General features: G+C 49.0%; 6 protein-coding genes across 6 annotated transcripts; 5 read left to right on the top strand and 1 right to left on the bottom strand.

Annotated features, from left to right (window-relative positions):
- Window positions 1–546: 546 nt before the first annotated feature.
- Window positions 547–2,259, top strand: BP5553_02472 (uncharacterized protein; the record flags this gene model as incomplete). Its single annotated transcript, XM_032011095.1, has 6 exons — window positions 547–786; window positions 853–1,195; window positions 1,247–1,448; window positions 1,500–1,672; window positions 1,727–1,818; window positions 1,912–2,259. 6 exons carry the CDS (start codon window positions 547–549, stop codon window positions 2,257–2,259), a joined length of 1,398 nt encoding a protein of 465 aa, XP_031875149.1.
- Window positions 2,260–3,076: 817 nt separating this feature from the next.
- On the top strand, window positions 3,077–4,204 carry BP5553_02471 (uncharacterized protein; the record flags this gene model as incomplete). Its single annotated transcript, XM_032011094.1, has 4 exons — window positions 3,077–3,256; window positions 3,320–3,457; window positions 3,512–3,563; window positions 3,618–4,204. The coding sequence occupies 4 exons, from the start codon at window positions 3,077–3,079 to the stop codon at window positions 4,202–4,204; spliced, it is 957 nt and encodes a 318-aa protein (XP_031875148.1).
- Window positions 4,205–4,933: 729 nt separating this feature from the next.
- On the top strand, window positions 4,934–6,393 carry BP5553_02470 (uncharacterized protein; the record flags this gene model as incomplete). The annotated part of the gene is made up of 3 exons (XM_032011093.1): window positions 4,934–4,994; window positions 5,065–5,586; window positions 5,639–6,393. The coding sequence occupies 3 exons, from the start codon at window positions 4,934–4,936 to the stop codon at window positions 6,391–6,393; spliced, it is 1,338 nt and encodes a 445-aa protein (XP_031875147.1).
- Window positions 6,394–7,058: 665 nt separating this feature from the next.
- On the bottom strand, window positions 7,059–8,239 carry BP5553_02469 (Uncharacterized protein; the record flags this gene model as incomplete). Its single annotated transcript, XM_032011092.1, has 3 exons — window positions 7,059–7,729; window positions 7,780–8,085; window positions 8,143–8,239. The coding sequence occupies 3 exons, from the start codon at window positions 8,237–8,239 to the stop codon at window positions 7,059–7,061; spliced, it is 1,074 nt and encodes a 357-aa protein (XP_031875146.1).
- A 3,102-nt stretch (window positions 8,240–11,341) lies between these two features.
- On the top strand, window positions 11,342–12,337 carry BP5553_02468 (uncharacterized protein; the record flags this gene model as incomplete). The annotated part of the gene is made up of 1 exon (XM_032011091.1): window positions 11,342–12,337. The coding sequence occupies one exon, from the start codon at window positions 11,342–11,344 to the stop codon at window positions 12,335–12,337; it is 996 nt and encodes a 331-aa protein (XP_031875145.1).
- A 916-nt stretch (window positions 12,338–13,253) lies between these two features.
- On the top strand, window positions 13,254–14,237 carry BP5553_02467 (uncharacterized protein; the record flags this gene model as incomplete). The annotated part of the gene is made up of 1 exon (XM_032011090.1): window positions 13,254–14,237. The coding sequence occupies one exon, from the start codon at window positions 13,254–13,256 to the stop codon at window positions 14,235–14,237; it is 984 nt and encodes a 327-aa protein (XP_031875144.1).
- Between the last annotated feature and the right edge of the window lie 1,289 nt (window positions 14,238–15,526).

Genomic DNA, 15,526 nt, shown 5'->3' with positions numbered 1-15,526 from the left:
CAAGCCCACAGCTTCAGCTCTTCTTACATCTCCACACTTCCACTCATTCAGCTCTGTTAAAACTCTGCTGCTTCAACTGTCCTTACAACTGCACACTTCCACTCCTTCAACTCTTCGTACAACTCCACTCCTTCAACTCTGTTACAGCTGTTGACCTCCACGAGTCAACACCATCCCACATCCCCAACCTCACCACGTCGGTAAGTATCGCTCTCTTTCTCATCTCAGTTCCAATCCATCCTCTCTCTTCTGAGCTCCAATCCATCCTCTCCCCTGATTTCCAAACTATCCACTCTCCAAAGCAATCTCTACCCTTCTCCCGATCCTTCTGTCTTGAAGTTCACCTCACCTTCAACTCATCAGATGGATCTTTCACACACAGCTCCAATCTTTCACACAGCTCCAATCGTTGACATAGCATCAATCTCTCACACATCCCCCAATCGTTGACATAGCATCAATCTCTCACACAGCTTCAATCGTTGACATAGCTCTAATCTTTCATACAGTTCCAAGCATTGAAGTCTTCAAGGATAACAAACCATCATGCATCTCACCCTTTTGTTGCATGTCGCCGTCGCGGCGCTCCTCTATGCTCCACGTGTTAACGCAGACACCTGTTCTGTGATCCAGGGCAACCAGTACTGCCATGCTGTTCCATGGTTTGAATACACTAATGTCGGCAGCGATGGCACCTATCAAGAGGTCACAAACATGGGCTCTGATGGCACATGTTCTACTCGACCTAAGCACTTTGGTGGTCCTCTCGCTCCGTTCAATGAAGAGGTAAGATAAATGCATAGATCGTCGGGTCGCCGGCATTGCGTTGTTAAGCTAACGACATGATCACAGCTCTCCCTTCACTTTCGTGGACCGCTGAACCTGCGACAACTTGCTGTTTACAATCTCGTTGGTTCTCAGAAGCGCCAGGACAACCCGGGTGGGCGTGGACATCAGCACGCTGATAACGGACTGAAGCTGAAGGAAAAGAATGAGGCTCCCGAACAATCGCAGCATCGGTCTGTACAAGTGGTGACTACTACCATTGTTACTACTACCATCGTTGCTACTCCTCGGATGTTTACTACCACCCTTAACGGCAAACTCGTCTCCTGGATCGAAAACACATGCGGGGAACCCACCAGCGCGTCTCCTCCTGCTGTAGAGAGTTCTGCTAGCCCGCTACGTAGCTCTGGTTTGTTTATCTGAAAACTTAAACGTTAACATCAAAGCTAACGAGGAGCAGACTCAGCACATGAACCCGCCGTCTCTACCCAAGATCAACATGCGTCTCCTGCTCCTCAAGTGACACCCGCCTTGCCCGCCTCTGTCCATGGCAATGGCGGTGATTTCAAACGAATCGCATACTACGATACCAACACACACACAGCTGATAACCTGGTGTTCCTCGGAAACCGTGGTGGTGATGGCTCAGGCGTGTTTGACTTGTAAGCTCTCTCTCGCAAAGCTTTCAGACCATCCTACTGATATAGAACCAGCAATTGGGGTTCCTCTCTCGCCTACTCGAATTCCAAAGGCTCAGGCGGTGCATCTGGTCCTGAAATTCTTGATGATGTCGTTATTAGATCGGCCAATGAAGTCATCGTCATGCTGAACAAGAAGTGTGAGAATGGTGATTGCGGCTATACCCGTCCCGGCGGAGTTGCTTATCGTGAGTGCCTGCCCTATATCTGTACAAAGGACTATTCAACTAATATCGACATAGATGGATTCGGTGAAACTGTGAAGATCTTTATGATTGAATTCTTCATGCCTCATGATGGAGCCACTGGCTTTTTAGCAGACCAGCCCGCTATCGTAAGTATCCTACAGCAGGACAAACTGCATCTGCCTATACCTCCTCAACTCCTATTCTGGCCGGGTTTGGGATGTAACGCTGACAATACCTAGTGGATGCTCAACGCCCATATCCCACTTACGCGCCAGTACGGAGACTGTTCATGCTGGAAGAGCGGTTGTGGGGAGCTCGACATCGCAGAGGCTCTTCATAGCGGTTCAGAATTCTTGACATCAACCTTGCATAGCCAGCATCCAGCTGGCAGTGCAAATTACTTCAACCGCCCTACTACCAAAACCATGAAGTTGGCGGTTACTTTCAACGGCGACGCGTCGACGATCGCCATTGTTATACTGCCAGATGATACACCTTTCGGTCCCGGATTCGCTGCCAAGCACATCGAGAAGCTGATGAATTCCCCCTCGGCAAAGCGCGTCTCCCCCCGTGCTGATATCCTGTGAGCTCAGTCTCTAGAGGGACGCGCATCTAGACAGTCTTAAACGGATTTGAGAGAGGTGCATTTTGCTTGCAGCGTTGGAGGGCGTATTTAAAATGGGATTAAACAAGGAACTGCGCTAGATATCGGGTATCGTTGCATTTCAAGGTTGATTGCAGCAGGTTGTCCATATCAAATGAATAAAATGAATTCTGCTAGAACTATCTTAGGTGCATCAGCTAATGTGATGGTCTGAGATTGAGTCCCTTATGTAATAAATATGAAAGCATTACATTGTGTGGGGCATGCATCGCTCTTAAACCCGACATTTCCTTGCGCGGAGTTACTGTAGCCAATCAACACCTGGCTTTCAAGGCGCTTCGCATACTTTCCGGATACTTTCAGCTTGCTTATATAAAAGCGTGGTCAGCCACTGTCAACATCATCTCTCCGACAAATATGTCTCCGAGGCCAAGCAAGCCTCTTGGTGGAAAAGCTGCAAACAACTTATGTCATCGCGATCGAGGCCATACTTGCCCGCCACGATGACCTCAGAAGCGAGTTTGACGATGCAGATATGGCTTGGGCTGTTTAATAAGCTGCTCGCAGTGCATGGTGTGTAATGTATCTCTAAGATACGCGGGAGGCTGGATGGTAGAGTATAAGTATACAGGTCTCCTCCGTCATATTTTTCTTCTTCAATCAACCACAGCTTCTATATCCCACAGTTACAGAAGCAGAGCTCTTCTTAGTCACAAAGTTTCACCAGCAAACTTAAATTACTCAACCCCTTTTTAGGCAATAGCCAGCACATCCGGCACATCCAACTACAAGCCATCACCATGGCATCCAAAAAACTTCTCGTTGTCTTCGGCGCAACCGGTGCCCAAGGAGGCTCGGTAGTCAAAGCTGTTCTCGGTGATGCCAAAATGAAGGAGAGCTGGGCGGTGCGAGGCATCACTCGCGACACCTCCAAGCCGTCAGCTAAAGCCCTGGAGGCGCTCGGTGCTGAGACCATGGCTGTAAGTAACCTCTCAGATAATCCAGACAGGTAGCAATTAAAGTGTTAATCATCCGCACTATAGGCCAATCTCAATGATGCTGCATCTGTGAAGTCAGCGATCAAGGGCGCGTATGCCGTGTTCGGCGTTACCAATTACTGGGAAGATAGAAGCTCAGATCTTGAGTTTAAACAAGGGAAAACTATGGCTGATGCGGCGAAGGTATGAACGATGTTTGAATCTGGATGAGAAACGATTACCTGACGTTATGTATAGGAATGTGGTGTTCAGCACTTTGTGTGGAGCAGCTTGTTGAATATCACAGAGTGTAAGTATTTCTTTACCCGGGCAAATACCTCCCTTGCTAACTATCTACCACCAGTATCTAAGGGCGCCCTCCCTAAAGTCTCACATTTTGATTCCAAAGCGGCTGTTGAAAAATACATCCGCTCAATCGGGATCCCTGCAACCTTTTTCCTCCCTGGATTCTACATGTCCAATCTTCCAGGTGGAATGTTCCGCCAGGTGCCTCCTAACAACGATTGGGCATTGAGCCTCCCAATCCCCAGTTCCTCGCAAGTGCCACTCCTCGATACCGCTGGTGATACCGGGAAATTCGTCAAGGGCATCTTGCTGAACCGCGAGAAAGTCCTCGGGAAGCGGATTCTAGGCGCTACGGACTACTACACCCTGGATGAGCTGGTGGAGCAGTTCAAGAAGGTGTTCCCTGAGGCTGGCAAGACCGCAAAGGCTGTGGAGCTGCCCCATCAAACGTTCAAGGATATTTTGGGTAGTGCCGGTATGCCTGAAGAGAACCAGGAGGAGATGCTCCAGAATATGAGGTTGTTGCACGAGTTCGGCTATTATGGTGGTGCGGATCTGAAGGAGTCCCATGAGATCTTGGTTGACAAGTTGACTACATGGGAGGAGTTTATGAAGACCGCAAAGGCTTTTCAGGGTTTGAAGTAAGGCAACTAGGGCTAGATGCTTTAAGCTATTTTTGCCGCGAAATATGTTATAATTCAATTTTATATTTATTCGATTGTTCCAAAGCCTTGCTCATTAATCCGGTCGCTCCAGGCACTAGATGGAGTTATATCCTGATTACGAAGTGACGATGCATGAAGAAGCGCAATTTTTACTTGTATCTTCGATTTAGACTCTATATGATCTGTTAATATGTGACATATATACGACTAAATTATGTCATATCACCTCGTTTGCTGAAACTGAATAAGGATGTCTCGTTCCAGCTGCAAGCGCTTGGACGACTCGGAGATCTCCACGGGTGCCGAGGTTCGCGGACTCGACCAAGCATGCTTTTGCCAGCCTCCGCAAAAGTACCTACCGATCTGCCTTCTCGATACTTTCCAGTTACCACCTCCATATTTCGAGTAAAACTCACACAACCTACACAGAGTGCCTCTAATACACAATTCCCCTTTACTTCCACCCCAAGCATTGTGTTTTTGTTTTGAGGGTTAACTCGGTTCGTTTTGCGCGGCACCCCCGCGTTCTGGCGGCAACCCACTCGGCTTTTCCTTTTCGCCCCTGTCACAAGACAGTCATCATCGACCGGCTCGCCATCGCGACTGCAATTACCTTCACCGCGACCTGCGACAATCTATACGATCTATCGCATTCGTAGAGGGAGACAGGAAGAAAGTCTGCGCGATACCGCCTTGACATAATTTAGAGATGGCGAGCGCATCGCCTCCCAAGCCGTGGGAGAGGGGCGGAGCGGCCGGTGCAAGTGCAGGTTTGTCTTTCCCCCAAAACTCCGTGATATGCTCTTGGGAACCAGCGCTGATATACTATGTGATATACAGCTATGTCTACTACAGCTGGATCTGCGACAGGGACTTCACTCTCAGCCCAGCCATCCTCGATAACAACCGGTTCCGAACCACCATCGATCCCCGAGCGACCGTCAACCCTCGCTTCAGCTGTGAATAGAAATGCGTCGGCATACTCACCCTACGGCCAAAGTGCTATGGGGGGTATGGGGGGCATGGGATCACCGTATGGCGGGATGGGTTCCTCTCCATACTCACGAATGGGTGGCATGGGCGGGATGGGATATGGCGGATATGGTTCAAGCATGATGGGAGGGATGGGTGGTATGGGAGGGATGGGAGGCTACGGCTCGATGTATGGCGGTGGCATGGGCGGCATGTATGGTGGTGGGATGGGAGGGATGGGGAATCCCAATGATCCGAATAGCTTGACGCAAGGATTTACGCAAAGCACACAAGCTACTTTCCAGATCATAGAGAGCATAGTGGGCGCGTTTGGAGGATTCGCACAGATGCTTGAGAGCACCTACATGGCTACTCATTCCAGCTTCTTCGGTAAGTAATCGCCTTCCAAGTATGCGAAGAGTTGAAACTAAGACTCCGTTAGCTATGGTCTCCGTTGCAGAACAGTTCGGAAATCTCAGGAATACGCTGGGATCGATACTAGGAATCTTCACAGTCTTAAGATGGCTTCGGACACTATTCGCGAAGATTACAGGACGCCCGCCACCAGCAGATGCCACGGCTCTCACGCCTAGTGCCTTTGCCTCATTCGAAGGCCGCAAACTTCTTCCAGATGGATCACCAGCTCAACACCCACGACCGAGCAAGAAGCCATTCCTCTTCTTCATTGCAGCCGCATTCGGCCTCCCATATCTGATGGGGAAACTCATCAGATCACTTGCAGCTTCTCAAGAGGAGGAGGAACGACGTCGTCTCGCTGCATCAGGACAAATCGGCCCAGACGGCCAGCCCCTCGGACAGCAACTCGATCCTGCAAAGCTCGAGTTCTGCCGTGTACTATACGATTTCACCCCCGAGACTGGAGCTGCTGTCCAGGGCGTCGATCTAGAAGTAAAGAAAGGCGATTTAGTCGCAGTGTTAAGCAAGAGCGATCCGATGGGTAATCCCAGCGAGTGGTGGAGATGTCGAGCCCGAGATGGCCGAGTAGGATATCTCCCAGCAGTCTATCTCGAAGTCGCGCGGCGGCCAGGCCAAGCTATTGCGGAAATCAAGAGCGCGAGTCAAAGTGGGAGTAGGACGAATAGCCTTACCAGTCTAAGCGCCAAGGCGCCGCCTGTAGCTGGAAAGGCAGGAGATATGAGCGTGGAGAGTTTCCAAAAGAGCCAATTTTATTCGTAGAAGTTGCAAAGTAGCGACGATGATGGGTTTGGATTGGCGTGACGGTGTTTGGGCGGCTGCAAAATACTATTTTCTTTGTTATATATATGATTGGGAATCGTGGGTTTCATATGGGAGTGAGTGTGTATTGATAAAAGATAGCCATAATTGAAGAGGAGGAGATTCCAGATTTATGTCGTAGTCACTGTTTGTCCCATATATGCCCGAGTGATATATGATGCTCGTTAGCAATTACTAGTCCAGCATCTGTCCGGCATCTGTCGAAATATGAGACGTTCCAAACGGTCCTTCCGATATATCCAACAACCGGTACCTATAAAAGCGAGAAATATCTCGGACAAAATGATCTCAATATCTTCACTGGAGATTAAATACCGCTTATTTTAGCTTACCTTGGCCAAAGAGGCTGCTGTCTTAGGAAAATAAGGGAGGCACAAGACGTCACCTGAAAATAGCAATCTAAAAGCATATAACTAAAATACACGGTTTTAATTCCCCCAACCCCCATTTATAGCCATTATAGCTCATTTCATATCTCTAGTCATACGTAGTACACCCCTTGCCCTATTGCTAAGCACCATAAATACCTACCTATGTACAAAATGCCAAAGCCTTCCTCCACTGGGAGAGGCGAGATCACGCCTTATTCATCTTCTGCTATTCCCTTACCGCCTCATATCGTCCCTGAAATAGTCCCTTCTCTCCTCCGTGGGCGTACCTGCCAGACTCCCCAACCCATCGGAATCTACCCTCGTATGCCCAGCGGCCCGACGTCTCTCGTCATTGGCCGCTGGGCTATCTCGGTACTGGCCATCTGCGGTCAGTTCCTGGTCGCGCAGCTTAATTGCCCCCGCGTTCTTCTTGCCTAGCCCGAGTCTCTGGGACCGAGACTTCCCGACTCCATATCCGTTACGACGACCCATGACATTACCGAGGCCGATCGTCCGACGCTTGCGGTTGATGATATAGCCACCGCAGACACACAGGACTATGAAGCCGAAAACTGTGGGCAGGGCGATGTACAACGACTGTCCCTTGGGTGCTTGAGTCTTCGGCTGGCGATAATAATCTTTTGGTTTATTAGTAATTTCTAGGGTTGGGCCTGGCAAAGTGGCTGGTTGGTCGGCATGAGGGTTCAGAATCGTCATGAAAAGAGTAACATTGTTGGACGACTGGTCTTTCAACCAAGCTTTGTCGATAGTCCACGCGTAAAATCCATATGCATTTGTTGTCTCCGGCGATTGGAATGCTTGTATGCCGCCCGACGTGTTGACGTAGTTCACCTGGATGAGTACGGTGGCGTTCTTTTGGGTGATGTGGTTGGTATCCCAGGTTACTGTCGATATTAGAAGAGGTCCTGTGTCCGCTAGTCCGCTAGCAACTTACTATAGTATGTATCCCCAACATACACGCTCGTGCCATTATCTGGTTTGCAAAAAGGCGCAAATGGGCCGTCGGTGTTGTGACATACTTGGAATGCACCTCCGCCGGTCGAGGTAGGTTCTGGAGCTCCAGGTGTAGGGGTCGGCTTATCATCACTGTGACTCGAGGTTGTGGTAGCTGTCAGGCTCGCAGGCGCTGCGCTGATCGTGGTAGCTACGCCACTAATCGTTGTGAGAACTGGCGTAATGGTAGCCACAGGAGACCCGCTGGCATCGACAGAAACCCAAGCGTCGAGAGCAGATTCAGTGACTATTAGATAGAGTTAGCATGCAAAGTCCAAAGCTCATACGATTGAGACAGGCTAACCAGCTCTTGGGACTCTAGCAGGACTCGCAGATACTGGATTGCTGCAAAACAAGGCAGCAACAGCAATGAAGCTGCTCGTAGAGGTAGGAACACGCATCTTGTGGATCTCGCAAAGTTCGCAGAACCAATTCCCCCAGTTCAATGCTCTTTGAATAGACGGAACCCGCAATTAAAGGGAACAAAACGGTCGAGGATATGAAAACGAAGAGCGTGGCAGAATGCCGGAATACGAGAGATTTGTTTTGTCGCACCAGCCGGTGATGTTGCTCTGCACGTGCCGTTTGCATTGATGATGATAGCAGGGATCCATTCATTCATTGGCTTGCTGCCAAGGTTCCCGGGGCGGCCGCTTATGAAGTGCTCCATAGTAGAGCTAGTGCACGGACCTGTTAATAACGACGACCGCTTGCACTTCGGATATGATCGTGGAGGACCTATATGTGATAAAGACTCAGGTCAATCGAAAATAGTCTGGGAAACACATTGCTACTTTAAGAGTGGCCATTCATATTGAGTGGATGTACTTTCGGTAATCGCAAAGGCCGATCTATACTCGAAGAAAGAGAGGTAGAGTTGTTCATATATCCTAAATGCTTCCGGCAAAGCAGCCCAAGACTAAATGAGATCATCTAGTGACACGAGGTTGACCAAAGCCTGTGTCTGGAAAGGTGTGACTCTAATCCAACCCAATCTACTTGTTAACAACTGAGACCTAGCAGAGAATGCAATTTTTCCAAGTCAGAAAGGAGGCTGAACAACACCTTTTTCGTCCCCAACCAACCCCTCCCGGCACCCATCATCAAGGTTCGGGAATATTATCCTTCGCCGATGACTTGACGGGGTCGAGGTATTCGGCGACGGCTTATCCGCGGGCATGCCGGGCATAGGAGGGGTATTTGTTGATACATCGTCTTCGATCTTCTCTTTCGCAAGGGCAACTGGACACCAGCTTGAAATTTCGATTAGCGGACTAAATTTCTCCACAAAATCAAAAGTCCTGCTGAGAACACTTAGTAGCACTGCTTGAATCGCACACTGGTGTTGAACCTCACCTGTCTTGATATGCCTGGAAGGAATCCTAACGAAGATTTAGAGGAACTGCTGTCCAACCCCCGTTCCAAGACAAAGCATAGTTTTTTGCTACCACGAATATCTCTTCCGCAGTCGTCCAGCTCTTGACGCTGCTCCTCTTCCCTCCATACCTCCCTTTCATCGAGATATCGCTTGATATGGGCTAGGTCTCCATCCGGGTAATGATGTAGGTCTCGGAGATGATCTAAAAGCGCTTCAGCGGTATATGGCTCCTGAGAAGCAGAGCATTGATCCACCTATCAACGCCAGTGAGCTTCAATCTCAGACCTTCCTTTGCCTTTTCGACGGCGATCCTTTCCAAGTGCCTCAGCTAAGGAGTTCTGCGCTCGTGCTTGCACCTTCAGGCGAATATGATCGCTGAGGAGCTCAACCCAGCTTGGTAGAGGCAAGTACTTGACTTCGCTGTAAGTCCGCATCTGCTTGGGCTTCGGCTTAACATTGTAGACCGACGGCGAATCCCAGAGGTATTGTCATCGCAGAACTTGTTCCACGGCTCGGATGTTCGGTCACAAGAGTTTGGGACTCGGTGATAGCACATAGGTAAATCTAATCAACAAGCTATAAAAGCTCCCAAGCAGCGGACTCATTGGTAGGACGAGCACTGTATACTCTTCAAAAGGACTGTATAATCTTGGTCAGCTCAAGAACTTCGCGATACACAGGGGGTACGTAGAAGCTGAGTACATAGACCGTCTTACCCATTCGCTCCGTTCCTGCGTGCTCCTTCTTTAGTCGCGGTTGCTGATAGCCCACCAGTAGGTGCCAATGAGCGCCAAACATATGTGAGAGCAAAGACCTGATATTGATGGCTTGCCTTCGTCTGATATACTTCGGCAGAACCAACGGGGCTAGGCATACGCGCTATATTATCCAGCATGTCAAGGTTGCAAGCTCTCGCGCCCTCCTCCTCCCTGACATGTCTGTTGGCGTGCTTCGCAGCAGTCTCCACTCCAACCTTGTGCTTCGTATTGCATAGATATATAGTACGGTGCTTCAATCGTGGCAAGAGAGAGTATTCACAATTTGGGACTCGAGATTGGCCTGCAACAAAGGATAGAAGCGAAGGAAGATAACAAGTGGGAGTGTGTTCCTCGAAGGAACAGATGGAGAAAGGAATTATGGTATGTAGTAACCATTCAAGTTACACTATCAATCTATATAATGTCTCGGATCATAATTCAAGCGAATTACAATTCAAAGTTAATAACTGCACTATGATCCTGGCAAAGTTGTGAGAGTTATATAGCAAGGCGTTGCCTGGCTAAAGATAAAGCAAAGTCTGGATGGGATATGGTAATTAGGGAGTGATCCCCAAGTTGTTCGGCTTCGCGAAGTGGCGGGTTGGGAAAGTTGAGAGAGCGGTAAGCTGGACAAGCTGTGCCAGAATGTCACTTTTGGCCAACGTTATTCACCGCCGATAACTCCCACCGCCTCAGCAAGCCCTACTTCCCAGCCCTCTACGCAAGCCCTACTATTACCAATTCCTCTTCGCTTTGCGGTCGCCACACACTTTTCCAATTTCTCCTCGGCTCCCAACTCGCTACACCAACGCTCTTCTCCCACCTCACTTTGACTTCCCACTTGCCTTACAAAACCCACCGTCTACAACCTCAACTGACGACGACGCACTCGATATACAAATCTTACGTCGCCAATCTTTTTTAATTCTCAATCGCTACCCTCATTCTATTTCCCCAACCTCACTCTGACTTCGCAGTCGCCACGCAAACCCCCTTTCACCGACCTCACTTTGACTTCCCAGTCGCTATACGGAAACCCCCTTCTCCAACCTCAACTGACGGCATAGTCGGTATACAAATCCTACTTCGCCAATCTCTTCTAAGTTCGCAATCGCTGCACACATTCTACATCGCCAACCTCACCGTGACTGTGGAGTCGCTACACAAAGCGATCATCTCCAAGCTCACCTTTGGCTTCGTTTCTTCCCTACCGCATTGCGCAAGCCTGCCAGAGCTTGCTCTTGCAAGTCTCAACTGCCAACTCAAGTTTCAAAAACCTTAACGCTCAAAAACTCCGTAAGTGTTTCCTACGTTGTCGCTTATGAGAACACTATCTGACAAGCATTAGAATCGTCTCAACCGTCAAAATGGTTGGAGCCTCGCATGGCCATGCCCTAAAGGACTTTCCTCAGTTCCGCAAGTTGCCCATTGAGCTGCGAAAGGCCATATGGGATGAGCACCTTGCATCGGAGCCAGGCCGTATCGTCGAAGTCAGGTGGTCCAAAGTCGACAGGCGATTCTTTACCGACCTCAAGCCACCCATCCTCCTTCAGGTTTGCCACGAGTCTCGCAAAGCGGCACTGGCCGTCTACGATATCTTGTCCCTGCCGGTTTCTGTCACTAATTGCAATGCTATTGCTAAAATGCTGGCCCTCGTCGGATCGGCACTGCCCACCCCTTCTCCTCAACCAATTATTGCGTGTTTCAATACTTTCATCAACTGGAAGGCCGATGTTCTGTACCCCAGTTCTTATCACCTCGAACATAGCGACATGGGAGACGTACAACCAGCAAAGTTAATTGAATTCCTGAAGGCTCTCAACAGGGACACAGATGCTGCGCAAAAGGTGCAGTCCATTGCCTTCACCGCAGGAACGTTCGATTCACGTATCCTGGCTCCCGGCCTATTCAATATGACCAACCTCAAACGCCTCAGCTTTGTGTATGATGACATGTGCTGCTTCCGGGAGCGTATGTTTCTGGACAGGAGCAAGAGGCACAGGAAGGCGATCGGAATGACACAGATCGTATTCCCGGAGCTCCCACCTGTTCAAGCAGCCCCAACTCTGCAGCTGGTTCAAGTCCCTGACATTGCAAGCGCTTTCCTCGGCCTTCCGTCTCAGGTTTATGCTTATACCCGTCCGAGTCGCGTGAATCCTGCTCACGCCCACCTTTCTCGAGCAGAGAAGCTTGCCTTGAAATGCAAGCCAATGTGGCGACGCCTTAATGATCAACTGTTAGCTTGGTTCAATGACAATGTGACTGATCTGGTGGAACTTCTGGGCTTTGTGAAGGCACGAAAGGATTGGTCGGATTTGACAACTGTTCCTGTTTTTATGGTCAGGGATCTACTTGTGACTTGAGCAATTGGTGGAGGAATCGAATGTGCTGAAAATGAGTTTTTTTCAAATTGTTTTTGTAAGAGTCAATCCCCGAAAGCAGAGCGATGATTTGAGGGTTAGGAATTGCTTGTTGTGGAAGCTGACGCCCGAGAGCAGTGATGGTTGGGTTCAAACTATAGAATACCAAGCCACTTGTTACCACAGTTTGAAACAATAGAAGTCTTTTTATATCTTCTGAATTCCCACCATGAGACTTAGTGTGATGAGCAGCCAAACTAGCCAAAGTTGGCTTTGTGTATAGCAATTCCCTCCAGGTTGGTATAACTCCCTAACCCAACATGAACAGTAGGAACTTCCCTTAAAATCAACCGCCCCTTTGTAGCTTCGAGAAAGGCGCGGTCAGAGGCTTCTTCGGAAATGGCTTGGGCAATCTAACAAATATCACTTGTATTCAGGAGGCCTATCTCTAGTCTATTAGCTTAGTTGAGACTCCCAGATTACTCAATTCGTCAATTCTCTCTCGTCTCACCTCTATCCTCACCGCCCTCCTCGCCTCCCTCCTCACCTCCCTCCTCACCACCCCAGCTTTCCATGACAACGTCGATCTCTTCACAACACGACATTTAATTGCTAAGCTCAGGCCGAATCTACCATCGTATTCAGCTCTTCAGCTCTAGTTCGCTGTCAATAATACACTCGCCGTGTTCCACGTCTGTTCCTGGCAATAGCCTGCTTTGATCCAAAAACAAAGCTCAAGTCTCTTCAAGTGGTTAGTCCCTATATTACTCTCACCTTTACCCCTACACCGATCTGACCACCGCTTCCACATCTTACACCGATCTAACCGCCGCCTTCATAGCAGACTAGCCAGAAATTGCTTCCTCACTCTCAATCCACGTGCAACTGCACTCTTATCTCCGATCTAACGTCCTCCAAAATGCCCGAATCTGTCAAGTCCAGCCCTTTCACAAAGCCTAAGCTAGAACTGAAATTTGGCACTGAAATACCAATCTCCCGCCAGAATGCAACAACATGCAAGCGCAGATCACCTTTGAAGAGATTTCATCTATTCCCTAAGCTCCCCACCGAGTTGAGGTTTATGGTATGGCACTTTTCAATCCCCGAAAGTCGCGTCATCGAGGTCTTGTGGAATTCTGAGACCGGCAGATACTACACCGATGCTCTGCAACCCTCCCTTCTTCAAGCATGCAGAGAATCCCGCAATGAAGGAAAGAGAGTATACCACGCCCTAGAGTTGAATTTGGACGGGGGATTTATACCTGAACTTGCCAGATATGATCTGAGGGCTCTCCAAAGAATGAGCAGCAGGGAACCGTTTCGCACCTACATCGACTGGAAGCGGGATCACCTCTCCATGAACGCTGAACATGTGGCTAGTAGGTTGGCTCGCGCTCACTTCATTGCCCGTCTCAGCCAGTCCCCGAAAGCCTCAGCAAATCTTCGGAGCATTATTCTCGATGCCCGGGTAATTGAGTCGAAGAGGCTTTATATTCCTCAACCGGGTAGTCCCCGTATCAGGGGAACTTTTTTCATCTTGCTCAATCTCTTAGCAATGTCAAAACTGATGACTATCCATGTGACTTCTTCACCTAGCCGTTGCTATAAATGCAGAGGGGGTATTTCAAGATGTCACCGACGAGTTCTAGGAATCGATTCTATGGGAATAGAAGAAGGGCAGGCTCTAGAGCACTATTGTGAAGATGTTCTTGAGGTATTCGAAGAGTGGAAGGAAAAAAAGCTCGGTGTACAACTCTCCAGAGCCATGGCATTGGCTGGATCAATCTGGGGTGTACGTAAGCCTGAGATGATACCAGAGTTCATTCTGCTTGAGCTTCTCAGAGAGAAGAAGAGACGGTATCGACCTGGGCCGTATGGACTAAGTCAGCGCCGCTGGGCTTAGAGAGAGTTCATCGCAGCCACCACTAAGAAGTATACGAAATTGAAGAAGGGCGACGCGCGAGTGGGAGGATGTGATGGGTGTTGCAAAAATATGATTCATGGATGAGCGCAGATAATTCGGACTTGGTATTTGATATATCGTTCTGAGTAGTCTCCGCAGCTGGGTGTTTTTCCCTCAGAAAGCGGCTGGGCATATTTAAAAAATGTTGATGGCTGGAACAATCAACAGATTATGAGATTCCGAACTGTCTTCTCTTGGAGGCGGGGAACGGAGTACATAGCAAAAAACCTCCAGCTGGCCTGTAGGTAACAATTATATCAATTATTCGAATAGCTAGCGGAAAAAGGAGAACAATAAATCTCTTTTACAAAAGAGTGCGGTCTTGGGAGAGTTTGTAAGATTGGATGGATGGCAATTTCCAAGAAACCGGCTCTAATGTACTTGAACTTGGAGCAGCTCCAAGGAATTTCGGAGGAGATGGCCATCCCCTAAGTTTTTGGGCCACCCTTGGCCAGTGGCCAATGCCGATGCCAGCCGATGGAAGTTGCTCCTTGTGTTCTGCACGCCGTAGGTTGTAAACTTGACAAACTATTCCTATCCATGCTTTGCATGCTGGTGCGAGAAGGGAAGGGTCGTGGGCATGTAGGTATGGTGGGCTTTCTAAGGGGTCCCGGCCCCGACAGCTTTTGATATACTGGTAAGGTAGAAGGCACTCGCTTCGGCTTCTTGCCAATTCCTTTTATCCTGTTCCAGAGCCGTCCACCAATGTCCCACTTTGGCTACGCGGTGACCTACAAAGCCTCGCATCTTTAAGAGATATATACCACGAGCAAAAATGGAAGGAGTATGAATCTGTATGATACTGGCCGGTTTCAATGGCTTTTCGAAGGGAAGCTGAGCAAATAAGCCCACCCAGCTTACTTTCTGGGAATGACGCTGCCATTTTGATATGTGGTGAGGGACAATATAATAACCTCAGAGCTGGTACACTTGTAAATGTAGGGTTTGAAGACAAGGATCCAACTGTAAGACTTTGGATGTCGTGAGTCGTGATATAATCGAGAGAGATTCAGCGTTGAACAGCAAGCGAAGGTGCGCTTGAGAAGTGAGTCAGTGTTGTTTTGAAGGGCCTAATAAGGTAATACGATTATAGTGCGAACTACCAAACGTGGCCGTGCACGGGCCTTGTTAGTCGATCACATGACCTAAAAGGGGGTTAGGTAAGGTACCTTAGGTAAGGCGGGTTACAACTTGGATAGAGTAGAGAATAGTTCCGTCGGTTGAACCTG

The sequence above is a fragment of the Venustampulla echinocandica genome (genome assembly GCF_003357145.1).
Source record: "Venustampulla echinocandica strain BP 5553 chromosome Unknown scaffold_0, whole genome shotgun sequence".
In the NCBI taxonomy this organism is placed as follows: domain Eukaryota; kingdom Fungi; phylum Ascomycota; class Leotiomycetes; order Helotiales; family Pleuroascaceae; genus Venustampulla; species Venustampulla echinocandica.
The sequence above is the reverse complement of the archived record's forward strand: the minus strand, read 5'-3'. Positions and strand labels throughout refer to the sequence as shown.